Genomic DNA, 17,653 nt, shown 5'->3' on the forward strand with positions numbered 1-17,653 from the left:
TTATAAAAGATGAAATTAAAAAAAAAAAGAATAAAAAAAGAAGAAAACTTAATGAGCAACAACAACAACAACAACAATAGCAACAACAACAACAACAACAACAACAACAACAACAACAACAACAACAACAACAGCAACAACAGCAACAACAGCAACAACAAGATATTTATTTTCCTTAAAATTTACAATATAATTACAATAATAATTTTTTATTAATAATAATAATAATAATAATAACAATAACAATAATAAGAATAAGAATATCTAAAATGTTTTAAATAATAAAATCAAAATATAATTATTAAGAATAAATATAAAATTGGGTTGGGGAATATATTCGTAGCGTTTTTATCAAAGACTTTTATTTAAGGGAAATCTTTACTTATGATAATAAATTAATCGATTATGTATTCGCCATAGCTGTTTACGACCTCCTCCCACCTCTCGACCAATTTGTCAATGCCTTTCCACCAAAAATCGCCCGGTATAGTATCGAAGAAGTTATTGACCCAGTTTTTAAGGTCCTCTTCATTATCGAAGGTAACGCCCCTCATATGTTTCGACAGAGATCGGAAAAGATGGTAATCTGTGGGTGCAAGATCCGGAGAATACGGCGGATGCTGAAGGACCTCCCATTCGAGCTCTTGGAGTGTGGCTTTGACGACTTGTGCAACATGGGGTCTGGCGTTGTCGTGAAGGAGTATGGTTTGGTCTTGTCGATGAGGTCTTTTCAGTTGAATAGCTTCATTTACACGGCGTAGCTGGGCTATGTAGAGCTCCTTGTTGATCGTGACATTCCTATCGAGCATTTCCCAGTGCACCATGCCCTCCCAGTTCCACCAAACAGATATCATGATCTTCTTTGGATGAAGGTCACGCTTGACTCTGGGCTTTGGCGTATCTCCTGGTGCCAACCATTCCTTCCTTTGCTTCATATTAATGTATAGACACTATTTCTCATCTCCTGTGACGATTCAATACAAAAAGCGCTGTTTATGACCACGTGTTGCTCGATTGCGGGCGAGATGTTGAGAAGCAATTTGAAGGCGATTTTCTTTGTTTACTTTGCTCAACTCGTGAGGTACCCAGGCTCCCAATTTTTCAGCAAATCCCATTGAATGAAGATGTTTGAGAATCGTTTTATGATCACAGTTCATTTTTTCGGTCAATTCACGACTTGTTTGGTGATCGTTCTCCTTTAAAAGTGCTTTGAGACGCTCTTCGTCGAAGTCAGAAGGTCTCCCGCTGCGAGGTGTGTCGTCGACTTCAAAATCGCCATTTTTAAACTTTGCTAACCATTTTTTGTGCAGTGGACTCACCTATGACACAGTCTCCGTATACGTTGCAAATGTCCTGGGTTGCTTCAGCAGCCTTTTGGCTTCGATGAAAAGCGAAAAAAAGTAGGTGAAAATGTTGTTTTTTACCTCCTGGATATTCCATTTTTAAGCCTTAAAAGTAACAAAAAATTAAATTATTCCAAAAGACGATTAGAACAGTTTTGTAGAGCAGAAAGTGCTCTATCGAATGAATATTTACATTTTGTCAAACAGAAACAAATCGTTGTAAAATAAAATAAAATATAAAAACGCTACGAATATATTCCCCAACTCAATAATTAATTGAGGAAGGAGTCACTCCTTAAGTTTCTATAGAAACAGTAAGAAAAAATAAAAATAAAACTAAAAGAGTTAATAATGACAAAAAATTAAAATAAAATTGTTTTTAGAATTTGTTTAAATTTATTTTGTTTTAAATAAAGAAATAAAGATAAATTATTTTGAAATTTTAACTTTTCAAACTCACAATGCACACAAGACTTCGATTCCATTCACTGATGCACTGATGTGTAATTGAATTCTTACCATACCTCAAAGTTTTATAGGGAGGTACATTTAGTTTTCCATTATTGATGTTTCTAGTTAAATGTGAATGTATAAATCGAGTTTCAGTGAAGAATGTTGTAATACATGACGGTTAATTTTTATTAAGGGAGTCAAAAATAAAAAGAAGATTAGCAAATTTAGCCAGTGCTGACAAGGTAAAATTGGAGTTGAAAATTAATTATTTGGATTGATTGGCGCTGAGCAGATAACAACTTATCAATATTACAGTTGCCAATTTGTCCCCAAACTTGACAACAGTAGATGAGATGAGATTAAAAAATTGTAAAATATATATTCTTAAGAGTAGTTGTATCAACATATTGGCGAATTATTGAAATCATGCTATTAGCTCGATTAAGATTTTTACGGAGTGCATCTATATGAAAATTCCATGAGAGGTTCGAATCTACAAAAATACCAAGATATTTAACAACGTGTGTTGGATATAAACGTCTATTATTAATTTTAATTTTAGTTATTTGATTGTTGAATGAAATTTTTTGTCTTGGAGATAAAAAAAATATTTGTTCAGTTTTTTCCAAGTTCAGAGAAATTAAGTTTGCATTTAGCCAATGAACTAAACTTTTTTGCTCTAAGTTTATATTCTTACACAAGGAATGATGAGACTTATTTTTATCCCCAAGATATTAGCATCATTAGCAAACAGATGGACTGATGAGAAGTTGACAGAGTTGTTTAGATCATTAATATAAATCAAAAACAATAAAGGGCCAAGAACAGAACCCTGGGAAACACCACAAACTCTATGTTTGTTATTTGATTTTTAACCATTAATGCTAACAAACTGCTTTCAATTTGAAACTTTTTGGATTCCGTAATGTTTAAGTTTAAAAATTAAAACGGCATCATTAACGGTATCGAACGCTTTTTGTAAGTCGATAAAAACACCACCAGTATCCAGTGCCTTTTTTATTTTTTCGGTTATACTTATTAAAGTGTGGCAAGTAGAGTGTTTTGATCGAAATCCAAACTGATATTCATTTAAACAGTTTAAGAAATTCAAAAATAAGTATAATCTAGAATACATTAGTTTTTCAAGGAGCTTGCTAATGTTAGAAAGAATTGATGTTGGTCTATAGTTAGTACATGTGAGCTTTAAGCCATTTTATATACTGGAATGTCATAAGATAGTTCCAAAATGTCAGGAAAAATTCCATTTAAGAAAGAGATATTAAATAGCTTAGAGAGAATATAAGAAAATTCAGAATTAAAATCAATAAGAATGCTTGTGGGGAACGCAGTACCTTCACTAAGAGATTACTTACAGTTTATAGAAGTAGTAAATAATTCAGCGAATCAAAATCACGCTGATGACGAGGAATATAATTTGCATAATGTTGAAATAAACTCAACTAGCCTCAAGTTATTCTGTAAAATTATAAAAACAACTTTTTCGAATAATCTCTAATTATAACTTCCGCTTATTTGTAACTTATAGGTAATTCGTAAATTTATAGGGGCCCATGGCGCCCGTTTTTATGAATCATTTTTATTATAAATTTTACTAATTATTAGAATTGAGGTGGAACCGAGGAAGCCAAAGAAATATATATATATATATATATATATATATATATATATATATATATATATATATATATATATATATATATATATATATATATATATATATATATATATATATATATATATATATATATATATATATATATATATGAAATGAATAGTTATTTACTTTGTAAAGCAAAAAAACTTGGTAAAATTTTTTTTACAAAATCTAAAATAATATTAAAATGGTTTGCCGGATGATGACTTCTAAACAAATTGATTTTTCTATTTTAAGGGCGTAAAATAATTTATTTTTATTACTATAACTTACCGCTAAAGAATAATAAACTACAGCGCTACGGACATAGGGAATCAGTGACCACTGATTCCGTATGTCCGTATGATGTAAATCAGTGGTCACCGATTTACATCATACATCCGATGTTTTTTTATTATTTTCAAATCGACAGTGGTCCAAACAATCATCACAAGTGCAGATAAAGTTTTGAAATAAATTTATTATCAGGATTTATTGAAATAAATTTATTATCACCAATTAGTTTAAACTAATTATTTATTCGAATATTACTTGTACTTATTAACATTATTTGTTCAAATATTTTTTGTTTCTAACAAATTTTTTTTTAAACTATTAATTTTCTAAAAATATTCTTTTAAATATTTTATTTACAATTCCTAATTTAAATTAAATATCTGAAAATTCCTTTATTCAGGTGCAAGATGTCTTTTTTCTCATGATGCTCAAAAAGTCTTGTGTCTTAATCAGCATCTGGTAAATTTTGAAGCAACGAAGAGAAAATATATTCCTGTTCCACCTAAATCATTTTTCCAAGGAAAGAATCCCTAAATCATGTAAATTTATCAACGACCATTTGAACTTTATTATTAACGATGAGAAGAATGACTTTGAAAGTTTCTCCTCTACTAATGACATCTGGATTTGATCTAATAATTTTTTATGAAGGTTTCCAATTTCTCATTATTTCAATACAGAACGTTTTTAGCTTAAACAACTTCTTGTTAAGCTTGATTCTATTTCTAGTTCACAAAATGCCGAAAATATTGCAAAAAAATTAGATTAATTGATAAAAAGCTTGAATTTTGAAATACAGAATCCTGGGGTTTTTTTCGACTCCGTTCTCGGTCCATACGAGACGATATTAATCCAAGACAAAATCGAGATAAAAACGAGATTTTTCAAAGATATAAAAAACTATGGAAACGAAGTGAAAGTATCCAAAAAATTTGTGTTTTATTATTTTTTTATCATTATCAATGAACCGTAAGTTTTCAACATTTATCAAGTTAATGTTGATTCTTGAATAAACTTTTCAAAAGACTTAATTCATTCAAAGTTGCAGCTGTCATTCTCTCCCGTTTTTTACTGCAATGGTTGCTTGAAATTGAGAAATTTTGTTTACATCGAATCGATGTTGGTTTTCTTTGATTGAAGATATTGAAATAGAGGCTGCGATTAATTCAACAGCTACGTTACGACTGGATTCAAATCAGAAAAGTTATGCATATTAGAACATTCGAAATGAATGTTCTAATTTGCATAACTTTTCTGATTTGAATCCAGTCGTAACGTTATGCAAAATAGAATATTCGAAATGAATGTTCTAATTTGTATAACTTTTCTGATTTGAATCCAGTCTTAACGTAGCTGTTGAATTAATCTGCAGTCTCTATTTCAATATCTTCAATCAAACGACCATAAACTTTCCTTTATTTGCAATTCCTCTTACGAAAATTTTAATGCACCTTCTGCAATGTTCAAATCCAAATCATCGTAAATCATGGCACCTATAGTCATTTTACATGGTTGAAGAGTTGCTACTAATTCAGAAATGCTCCTCTCTAAATAATTAGTTTTTGTTATAGCTAACATCATATCATAGAAAGTTTGTAACATTTTCAACGTACTGTTTCATTGAGATCTGACATTGAGAACCAGCAATTTGAATTTGATTTCAAGTAATTAAGAATTTTCTTTAAACTCATTGACCAATTTAAGTTTTTATTTGAAACTTTATTACAATAGTTCGAATATCCTTGAGAGTTTTAGTAGTAGACAAAGCTTGTACACAACTAAGCACGATTTGCATTACAAAAACTCTGAGACGTGCATGCTAACATGTCACTCTCTGTATCTGATTCTCCTTCTCTCTGGTCTGATTTATTTGCTCGATTGATATCTGTAATTATCTTTTTACAGTTTAGTAGCAAGTTTGATAAAGTTATTGTGAGAGCCAGCCGCATTTAGTGCATCCATTTTCCCCATCCATAGTTTGACCAATGTAGTATTGGTCAAGATCAATGGCGAGGGTCATTAACTGATGGATTTGCAACCTCAAATGGGATTTAGCATCGCATTCGTTTCCCATTTCGATTATACCAAGATTTTATTCGTAATTGTTGAATAAAAAAATATGAATGTTCATAACTTTAATTTTTTGTAAATTTTCGCTTGATTGTGGTCATAAGGTACCTGAGTATTAAATAATTTTTGCTCTTGACAAGAAAAGATTCCAAAATGTCAAGGATGCCGCTATCTAAGCCATATATCTATTGCGTCTCGATATATATATATATATATATATATATATATATATATATATATATATATATATATATATATATATATATATATATATATATATATATATATATATATATATATATATATGTAATTAAGATGAAAACTTTTTTTTGATAGCTCAAATTTTACTTATCTGCAAAAGTTCTTGCAATAGATGTTAAGATGCTAAGTTTGCTGTTAAAATTGCTATGTTTTGATAACTCAACCATTGTGAAAAATACCCTAGTGTTCAAATAATAAAAATGCGTTTAATGCAAGACTTTATAGACCACAAGCTAGAAGAAGATAAAGCATTTAAGTGATGGCAGAAAATTGACAACACTAGTGATACAAACATTGCCACATAAGTATAGCAATTTATAATGCAGCAATTGACAACATTATCTTAGATTCATATATTGGAGATATTTGAAAATCTGTAAAGATCTTAGGCTGAGCTAATGCTTAGTTTAAGAAGATTTTGCACTTGTTTTAATATTTATTTGAGCAAAGTGAATGTTCAAATTTTCTTATTAAACTTTATTTTATAAAAAAAATTATTTCTGAAACAAAAATCCTAATGTTATCAGTCAGAAGATATTGATCATCAAATTAGGTTTTTATAAATCTATGCAGCACAGTTTAAAGAACTATCAATTTTTAAAATTTTTTGCTACCAGCCATGGTGTTAAATGCCGTTAAAAGATTAGTGTGTCAAGAAATTTTTAAACAAGTATTTTTTGGATGTTAATATAATGTACTTTAATTGTAAGATAAATAATAGATTTAATTGTAAGAAAAATAATAGATGTTAAAAACTGTTTAAACTTTTAAATAACTTTAAAATGAAATAATAATAGAAATTAATAAAATTAAACTTTTAAATAAATTCTTCCAGGGTTTTTGAATTAAAAATTTTAATATAGCTCCGAGTTTGAAAAAGCTAAGAATTTCTTCAGACAATGAAGTCAAAATGAATTAAATGTGCTTACCAACATCTACCTCGCTCACACCCAACGCCTAAAATGAGATTTTTAAAATAATTCATTGGTGGTTATAAAAAAAATTCATTCATTTCTAAAAAAAAACAACAACAACTTACTTTTACCAAATGAGGTAGAAAAGGTAAAATGTTTGTTATTATCAATGACTCGAATAACTAAATAAATATTTAAAAAAAGTTATTAAAAAAAACAAAACATATTTAAATTATAATGCAAAATTAGTACAAAAAAAATATTTCTCTGATTGTTTTATTGAGTCTAACTATAAATATGTCCCTCAAAATGTTTGTCAGCGTTACATTACTAAAAGGTAATTTGATTTTATAAACTGTAAGCCTGACCTTATTAATTTAAATCTCAAACCGTAAGCCAGATCGAGGTTTGTGCTACTGAAATTTATTTGAACTATTTTGGCATCAGCTCTTAGCTTTTTATTTTAGACAATCTACAAATTGCAGATCTAAAACAATTAATTGTATACTCATAATTAATTGTTTTGGTAATTATCAAACAAAAGAAAATTTCAAAATTGTGCGCGACTATAAGGGTATCTCAAAATAACACTTTAGTTGGGTTTCGAATATATTCTGGCAGTGTATATTGAAAATCAACCAATTTTACCAAATATAAAGGTTCAGAGAACCTCAGAAGTAAAAAAAAAAGTAAAAAAAAGAAGTAAAAAAAAGTGTAAAAAATTAAAAAAATGGACAGCTATGTAATTTTTAAACGGTTTTTTTTATAAATCATACATTACATAAATCTATTCTCCCACTTATTTATTTCGAATTTAAAAATGAGCATGTATTATTTTTTTAATACTACTACAGAAAAAAAAAAAAACCACCTTTAAAATTTTTTAAAACACCCTAATACGTTTTTTTAATATATAAAACTTGTTCAATTTTACAACCATTAGTATTGTAAATGTTTAAGCAATAGAACAATAATGTTTACGTTTTTTATATATTTAAATAATTAGCAATATGGAAATAAAAAATATGAAAATAAAAATTTTAAAAAATGAAGAAGAACAAGCTGTAAAATAAGAAAACTTGAATATGTGAAAAAAAAGTTAATAACGTGGTAGACGACCCAAGGAGATCATTGTCTTTTTTAATAAACCCAGTTTAGAGCTTCCCAAAAGCCAACAAATGTTGACTATTTCCTCAACGCAGTTAAGACAAAGGTCAACAAAATCCCATATTATTTACTCCATGGAGAAAGGAGAATACCAGCTAAAATGTCAATTACCAAAAAGACTTCTTGATTGAAAATTATTAGAGATAAAAATGAAAGACTCATCAAAAAACAGAGAAAGCAAATAGATCTTAAAAATAAATAAGTATTTTTTTAATTTTAACTGTTCAATATCTATTAACGTTGTTACTATCTAAATTATATTTTTGATTATTTTTTGTTTTTTTATATTATGTTGAACATCTCTTCAAAAACTTTTCAAAAGACAATAATATAACAAAAATATATAAGAAAAAAAATTAAAAATGTATTTTTTCTTTTAAAACAAAAATTATTGATAATATACTTTAACTGTATCTGGCTTCATGGCAGACCTCAAGTTATTTAAAATAAAATCCTGGTACACCAATTCCTAAATATATCTACTTTTCAAAGCTTTTTATTTTCCGCCCTGTTAAAAATTTATGTGGTAAATATCCTCTTCCCAAACTCCAATTCCTTCCTTGCAATGTTCAACAAGGATGATTCCAATAAATAATCAGTTTATTCCAACTAAACCTGATTATCTTCTCATATTAATTATTTACCTAGATACTGATTGTTTTATATTTGCTTTTGTTCGTATTTGATTATTTGTTTGTTTTTTGAATTATTTACTTGCTTATTCACAATAATAAAAATATATTATCTTTTACTTAACAGTTGCTTCAGAAATAAGAAGTTCTCCATAACCAACATCGTTTCACACATGAATTAAGAAAAAAGAAGAAGCACATCTATGATTGAGATTTTTACAAGATCTGGTTTTGAAAATGACATTTGTGCTACAAAAAAAAGCCAAGCAGATTCATATTTTAAAGATTTGGATGATTTCATAAAACCTATATATATGAGTACATCAATGATAGCGAGCTGGCTCGTGGGCAGCTGGTTAATAGGATATTTAGGAAAAATAGTAGCCTGGGATTGTCTGTATCATCCTCATCATTGCCTATACCATCCTCTTTTCTTCTTTATTTGTGTTTTCTTTTAAGAGCAACTTTGATTATTAAGTATTATGAGTTATCAAATTATACAGCACACATTACTTCATTCATTCATTCAACCACTTGTTAAATAATTGTGTTTTTTGGTAAATCTTTTCTACGATTTTAGCTTTATACAAAACACATGAAGCATCCCAAAAAAACATGTATTTAGTACATATCCCAAAAACATGATGTATAAATCAAACATCGCCTAGTTAAATTTACTTTTTTATTTAACCACAAACTTAATTGACCAGAGACGATTGGTTTGTTACATGTTCTTATTTTTAAAAGCATTGAGCCTTTTAAAATTTTTTGTATAAGCATAACCCAGCCTATTTCAAAGATTTCTTAAGCTTATAAAAAAATATGAATGTATCATACTAATTATAATACAAATTATAAAAATTTGGGATTATTTATAGGTTTAATAAAAAACAAAATATGAAAATCTCCAACTCAATTAAAAGTTGACATAATGGACATTTGTTTTTAAAAATTTAAGTTTTTTAAAATTTTACAGATTTCACTTTTTGACAACAAATTTTTTAGAAGGTTTCCAGGAGGAAAAAAGTTTGTTTCCTGATAATTATGATAATTTTGATATATATTGGTATCAAAGGTGTGCAATCAGCATTTTAGTGAGAGCATTAAAACTTTATTCTCAAATTAGTCAATGTGTTACAAGACTAGGCAACCTTGATATGTAGTAGCTCTTTTGTAGATACAAAAGAGCTGCTCAGTTGAAAACGCTCTTGGTGAACCCATTTCATCTGGAGAAGGGAAACACATACTTGTACGACAAATACATTAGGCGCTCTAAATATTAGGCAATGGATTGCAAAAATGAGTTTAAAGAATTTAAATTAACTGCACACATAATTAAAAATTGTAAATCTTTTAATCTTTAATGAGAAAGCAAACAATTGTTAAGTTGTTATAGCGACGTGTTAAAGGAGTTTGACTAATGGAACTTAACTTTGATAATTGTTGCCAATACAAAAAATGTAAATACCGGCAAGTAGACAGGAGTTGCTGTTTGGCTCATTAAATGTTCAAAGAGATTATTCAAATCCAAGTTTATCAGTTGCAAGCACTGTATGCAGTATTAAGTTGTTTGTCATGGACAATTAGCTCCATGGGTTGATAAATTAAGATAAATTTAAAGCAGTCTTTAGTAACGGTAAAACTGAGGTAAGGAAATAAACATATATCAAGTATATATATATATGTATATATATATATATATATATATATATATATATATATATATATATATATATATATATTAGTAGAAAATCACCTAATAAAATTTTTTTTTATTTTACACTGTGTTTCATCAACAAAGATTCATCAGAAATGAATTTCATCAGAAAGAGATTCACTTCTAATGAATCTTTGTTGATGAAACACAATGTAAAATGAAAAAAATTTTTAGAGTTACAATTCAAAAGATCCTTAAAAGAAAAACAACTTCCACTCATATGGAAAATGACAAATGTAACCCCACTATACAAGAATGGAGATAAAAATGATCCTGCAAACTATAGACCAATTTCATTAACGTTAATACCATGCAAAGTTTTAGAATCAATCTTAGGTGACAAAATAATGGATTACATGTTAACAAACAATTTATTAAATAGTAACCAACATGGTTTTCGAAAGAACAAAAGCTGTACTACTAATCTACTAGAAACACAAGATATTTTATTTGGTGCTATTGAGAATCGCTAGTGTGTTGATATGTTGTATACAGATTTCTCAAAAGCTCTTGATAAAGTACCTCATATGCGATTGATGTTAAGGTTAAAATCATATGGTATTTTTGGAGTAATTCTAAATTGGATAGAAGCCTATTTACATAATAGAAAGAAACGAGTAATTTTAGGAGATTGTGTATCAAAATGGCTAACAGTTGAGAGTGGAGTTCCACAAGGTTATGTCTTTGGGCCTCTTCTATTTCTTATTTTTATAAATGATCTGCCAGACACATTAAAAAATAATATTAAATTATATCCAGATGATAGCAAAATTATAAATAGTTTTAAATCAGATGAAGATATTCGCATAAACAAATTACAAATAGATATTGATAATATTATAAAATAGTCGTCATTATGGTTAATGAAATTTAACTATGAAAAGTGTAAAATTATGCGCATTGGCTATAATCCATGTATAACTTATTCAATGTTCGACGCTGAAACTTAACAGAATAATATCTTAGCAACATCATAAGTAGAACGAGATTTAGGAGTAATGATGCAATCTAATTTAAAATGGACCAATCATATTGATAAAGCTGTCGGAAAATCAAATCAAATGCTTGCTCTTATTAAACGAACTTTTAAATATTTTGACTCGAATATGGCAAAAAATTATATACGACTTTTGTAAGACCCCATCTTGAGTTTGCAACTCAAATATGGTGTCCTTATCTGAAACAAGACATCGTAAAGTTAGAAAAAATACAGAGAAGGGCAACAAAACTCGTACCAGCTTTTAAAAAAATGCCATATAAAAAATGGCAACAATTATTGAAATTAACGACTCTAGAAGAGCGTCGTTCAAGAGAAGATCTTATTTTTCAATATAAAATACAGAACGGTTATGAGGAAATAATTTGGATAAATGACTCAATATCTAAAGTTCATTTAAAACCTTACAATTTTCGAAGTCATAACCAAAAGTTAACAAAGGCATACTGTAAGAGTAATGCTAGATATAATTTCTTTTCGTGTAGAGTCGTATCAATAACAATTGATAAATTCAAAAATAAACTTGATAAATCAGATAGTTGCAAAAATTAGTTATTAAATACTAAATTATATTTATATACATTGAAAAGTAAACAATGCTATTTTTAAAACATTTATAGCTGTTATAGCACAACATCTTCTGTTATTGTGCTCCACAATTGATTTCATCAATTGTCACAGTGTACATTATTATTATTATTATTATTATTGTTATTATCATCATTATTATTAATCTCAAGAGCCTCAAATAATATAAGGGATAAGATTAAGCTTATTTTATTTAATCTTACGTGAAACATCATTATTTTCGTAAAATATTTATTGCTGCTATTATTATTATTATTATTATTATTATTATTATTATTATTATTATTATTATTATTATATATATATATATAATAATAATATATATATATATATATATTTTCAATTTAAGTTGAACACTTGAATGATTTAACTTTTGCATACTAAATTGTATAATAGTATTTAACATTTCTGGAAATTTTTTGTAAATACCATTTTTGATCAATTTTGAATGGCTAAAAAAGCGTCAAATGTTACGACCGTCACTTGCGTGGAATTGCCCATATATATATATATATATATATATATATATATATATATATATATATATATATATATATATATATTATATATATATATATATATATATATATATATATATATAAAATGGTATTTACAAAAAATTTCCAGAAATGTTAAATACTATTAAACAATTTAATATGCAAAAGTTAAGTCATTCAAGTGCTCAACTTAAATTAAAAATTAACTCAACATTGCATGACGGTCGTAACGCTTAGTTTATGACAAATCTAAACAAATAAACTTTGTCAATCTTTATGCAGCCATCTACACAGTGAAAAAAAATCCTTTGCTGTGTTCTTTAACTACACATTGAACTAACTATATGGTGAGTTTCATATTTTTTGCTTGAAGTTTTCCAAGAATTTTATTAAGTTTATGTCGTGACGGTCGTAACTGTGACGGTCGTAACGAAAAAGCCAAAAAGTAAAAACAACAAATAACGCAATGAATGACATAAAAAAAGATGAATGATTATAAAAATCAATTAAATTATGTTAAATTATATGAATTTTATAACATTATCAATGTTATCCATGATGGTTTTTTGGTTGCGAACCATCGCTTGACTTTTTTGTTTGTTTTCTTTTCTTGGTGTCAATAACTGCCGCCTTAGATAATTTCTCTTTCTTTCTTTTTCTAACAAAGCTTTTCTGTTTCTTGCTCTATAAGCTTTCGATCTTTCAGCATCTGATTTTGGCATAGATATATAAATTACTGGATACGGCATAGGCATATAATTTTGGAAAATATTTTGAAGCCGAGCTATCGTTGAAAAAGTGACGTAGAGTGAGGCAAAACAATTCGTAAATAGTCGTTTAATAAAAGTAATATGTAAATAATATATATATATTGTAAAGCATATTACTATTACAAAAAGTTTATTAAAAGTAATATATATTAATAAGCTTCAAGAGAATTTGTTTATTTGTATAATTTTAATTATTAGGCTCATGACTTGAGGCTATTAACAATTTATCAGCAGCACCTGAGGATTTGATAATGAGCTATTTAAAGTGAAGTTGTACTAGCAAATAAAATATACAGTTTAAATTTTAACGTTATACTTTTATTAAATATTAATTTGGTTTCAAAAAATGGTGTTTTCTGAAGACTAACTAATCATTTTTATATACATCTATATCTATGTATATTATATTTATTATAATATATACCTATATTTATGTATAAAATACATGTTTGGAATATCGTGCATTGACAAAGTACTTATTTTGTTGAATCAAGGTATTTTTTCAGTGTTTTTCTTTTTTAATAAAAATACTATATGTTATTTTATAGTATATATATATATATATATATATATATATATATATATATATATATATAATGTGGATATAATTTCTTTCACTGATTTTTGAACAACACAAGTTAAGTTAGTTTGTTTCGAACTTGTGTTCCTTGTATATAACTTGTTGCACAGGATGAGACATGGTATAAACGTACATCTAAATAGGCCTCTATAATCAAGTTGATCAGTTTAACCAAATGATTATCTTCCACTGGGAGTTCCTGAATGTGAATTGTAAGTCCTTTAAAAATTGCTTTAGAAAATAAATGGCGGCGGATAGTTAATTTTAAATGTGGAATAGATTCCATAAAAAGTTGTAGTTTTTTGATTTTTGATTTGTCTGGAATGCTTTGTCTTATAAACTTTTCAACAAAAGAACAAATTACAATAACATCTTTTGATGGATGAAGTAGACCACCTCTGCTTTTTTGATCAACGAGTAAACTTTGTGAATTATCATCCGTTAGAGATGCAGAACAGGCTTTACATTTAATAGATCTTCTTAGTTTTCGACTAACAAATCCACCTATATACTTCACTACTTCTTCGGAATATTCAGATAATTGGGATGGTTCCATAATACTTACCGGTGTAAAATCCTCATTAGCTATAAACACAGTTGAATCATTGTCATTTAATTTACATTCTTGATGATTCACAATTTCTTTTGTTACAGAAAGTATTTCTGTAGCATCCTGAGCTAAACAATTGCCAGTTTTTATGTTTCGTAATGAGTGATGTACCAACAAACGTCGATATGTTGTCATAAACTGTTTTGCTGATGGATTGTTATTGAAACCACCTTGACTTCTAACAGCACTAAAGAACATTTCAATATGATCTTGACTCAGTTTGTATGTCAACAAGAATTTAAATTGGCTTTCTGGAGTTAAAATCAAGTATCGGCTAAGTTGAATTACTGATTGGAGGCTAAACATAAATCCAATGAAGCCAGTTTTTCGGTTTGTTTTATAAATTAAGTTATCAGCAATGTCTGTCAAAGTGGACAAGTACTGACATACCATATTGACAAAATTTGTACAGTGTTCCAAATTGCTTGAAGAGATAGGAGCTTTATAATTTTTACCAATAAAATTCCGACTGTTTAATAAATCAAAACTTTTGTCTATAAGCTGAATAAAATTGATAGTTGGTCCACAATCTTGAAACTCTTTTAATTTTAACTTGTTTGCACAAAAATCAAGAGCATCTGCAACACTTTGACTTAGGGTTTGTGCTGCCAATTTCACTTTCATTTTTTGTTGTTTCCATTCAATATGGTGTTTTTTCAGTTTATTAGCAGCATGAATTCCTTCTTTTGATTGAAGCTCATACAATAGTTCAATGAAAGCATAATTAATAATACCATTGTTATTGTCTTTTAGCAATTTCTTTTCACCAAAGCAATTTCTAACTAATTTTAACATATGGCAAGCATCAAGAATTAAAAATACTGGTTCTTCACTTACTGGCTGTTTAAAGTACGGTTTCAGATTTTTTATATCACTATAGTCAGCACCAAGAATTTTTATCATAGATAAATTTGCAGCTGTACCATCAAAAGTTAAAGAAATAACTTGAACTCCAGTTTCATGAACTTTAATGAGACATTCAGAAATAATGTTTGCTTTCTCTTTTGAATTAAGTCCATCTGATAAGAAATAAGCTATTGGGATTTTCCAATGTCCATTAACAGCAACTAACAATAAAACAAAAGCTTCTTTAGCAACACCAACACTGTCATCGTTAAATCCTGTTCCATAATTAACAAAGCCATAGGATGTATGCCCATCCCAATCAATTTGCTTTCGAATTGACATTTCGTCCATCATCAAACTGCATACAATTTTTTGGTAGATTCATTATTTTTCAATTTTAAAATTTGGAATGCTTCATGAGTAAAGCCTGGCTGTCCATTAATACTACTATACCATTTTCTCAAAGTGTCTGGGTGAGGAAGACAAGTATTGAAGGACTGCCTGACATAATCATATGCTTTTGCTGAATAAAAATGCAATGTTAATGCAAAAGTTCGCAATGATGGAGAGTATTTTAATTTGCTTTTGGATTTCAGTTCTCTTTGAATTAAATCTTTAACACCAGGATTAAGACGATTTAAAGTTGCTGTGGCTTCATCACTAATTAAACGTTTTTCTTGTAATTCATTTATCACATTTTGAAGTTTTGCAACTTTTTTTTTGAGTCTGCGCTATTGTTGCATTACATATCTGATACGTTTTTCTGTAATTTATAAACATTTAATACAAATGACAACTTCTTGTTGACAGTTTGCAAATTGTCTGAATCAGTCTCCATGCAATCTTCTACACTCATCTTTTTATTTGTACTAATCACCTTTTCTTCATAAGTATTCTCAAAAACTGTGTCATTTTTTTCTTTCTTTATCTGTTTTTTCAGCATTCTTTCTGTTGGTGCTTTTCGAATTTTACTAGTGGTTGTTCTAAAATGTTTTGGAAAATCAAAAATTGTTGGTATTGCATCAGGTTTCAAATATTTTCTCAAACAGTAACCTGATGTTTTGCTTTCATCAATGTAATTTTTAGAAAAATGATCTGAACAAATAAAACTAGCGGAAGAGGGGACAAAATTCTTTCGTTTTGTTGCAAGAATCCATGCTGCTCTTTTATCTGGATTCACTGGAAATCTATTTAAAAATGAATAGCTAGGATTCAATATACATACAGTGTTTGTCTTTTAAAATCAATATATTAAATTTCTATTGAATCTTTAAAATCAAAACATTTAATTTATATAGATACTAAATTCTTACCTATGAAAACTTCTGGAAACCCCTTTAGCAGATCTAGCTGTACACCCAAAAGCACTGCACGAATTAACCATTTTAAAACAAGTACTAAATCTTTAAATATATTGTACATAAATATATATGTATATTATAAATAAATATATTATACATAAATATAGATGTATAATTTTATATTCAATATTAGTCTCTTAAAACTCCATATAAATCTTGCATTATACAACCATATACAAGTTAGTTAGGTAATTCATGACATATTATTTTAATAAAACTTTTATTTGCATTGCAGTATTAAACTAATAGTATTATACTAATATTGAGTACTTGAAAAGCTTTTTCTTTTTTTTTTTGTAGATTTTTAAAATCTTATAACTAAGATTTATTTTATTTAGATCATCTGTAATTAAAATATATATAAACCATAAATGAATTTAAAATTTCTTCGAAGTTATTGTTTTTATGCAATACAAAATGTAACTTGAAATTAAATTGTAAACATTGTTCAATATATACGCTGATTAAACTATATTTTTCTGCCTCACTTACGTCATAAAGGTAAAGTTTGCCCGGCTTCAATTATTTCTGCCTATGCCGTATCCAGTAATTTATATATCTATGGATTTTGGCATTTTAAATATGTTATAAAATATAACGGCTGTTGTTTGTGATAAATACTCCGTTATATATTTGAAAAAACCCGCGAAATGTGGTAAATAAAAAAACAACCGCGAAATCTACTGAACAAAAACGTTGCAAGACAAACTATAAACAACGTTTAATCTAAAATAAAATTGCCTTTTTGTTAAAAGCTTTTATTTCTAAAAAAAAAACTCTATACATCAATTTTTTGAAATTAGTTACTCATAGTTTCAAAAAAAACTTTAACAAGTTTAATAATAAAATGAATAAACTGCAAATTAAACAATAAGCAAAGTTGATTTTTATTATAA

General features: G+C 27.7%; 1 protein-coding gene across 4 annotated transcripts in view; it reads right to left on the reverse strand.

Moving 5' to 3' along the window:
- The window catches only part of LOC136091295 (uncharacterized), a 131,627-nt gene that overhangs the window by 96,888 nt on the left and 17,086 nt on the right, over positions 1-17,653 (reverse strand). For all 4 annotated transcript variants that reach the window (XR_010643874.1, XR_010643875.1, XM_065818677.1 and 1 more), the window contains exons 3-4: positions 7,118-7,174; positions 7,008-7,035 (exon numbers count right to left, since the gene is read on the reverse strand). Coding sequence is in view for 2 of the 4 variants with exons in the window: in XM_065818677.1 (XP_065674749.1) it covers positions 7,008-7,035; positions 7,118-7,174 (85 nt within the window). In the remaining 2 variants the exon portion in view is untranslated. The remainder of the gene's footprint in view (positions 1-7,007; positions 7,036-7,117; positions 7,175-17,653) is intronic.

The sequence above is a fragment of the Hydra vulgaris genome, chromosome 15 (genome assembly GCF_038396675.1).
Source record: "Hydra vulgaris chromosome 15, alternate assembly HydraT2T_AEP".
Lineage (NCBI taxonomy): Eukaryota > Metazoa > Cnidaria > Hydrozoa > Anthoathecata > Hydridae > Hydra > Hydra vulgaris.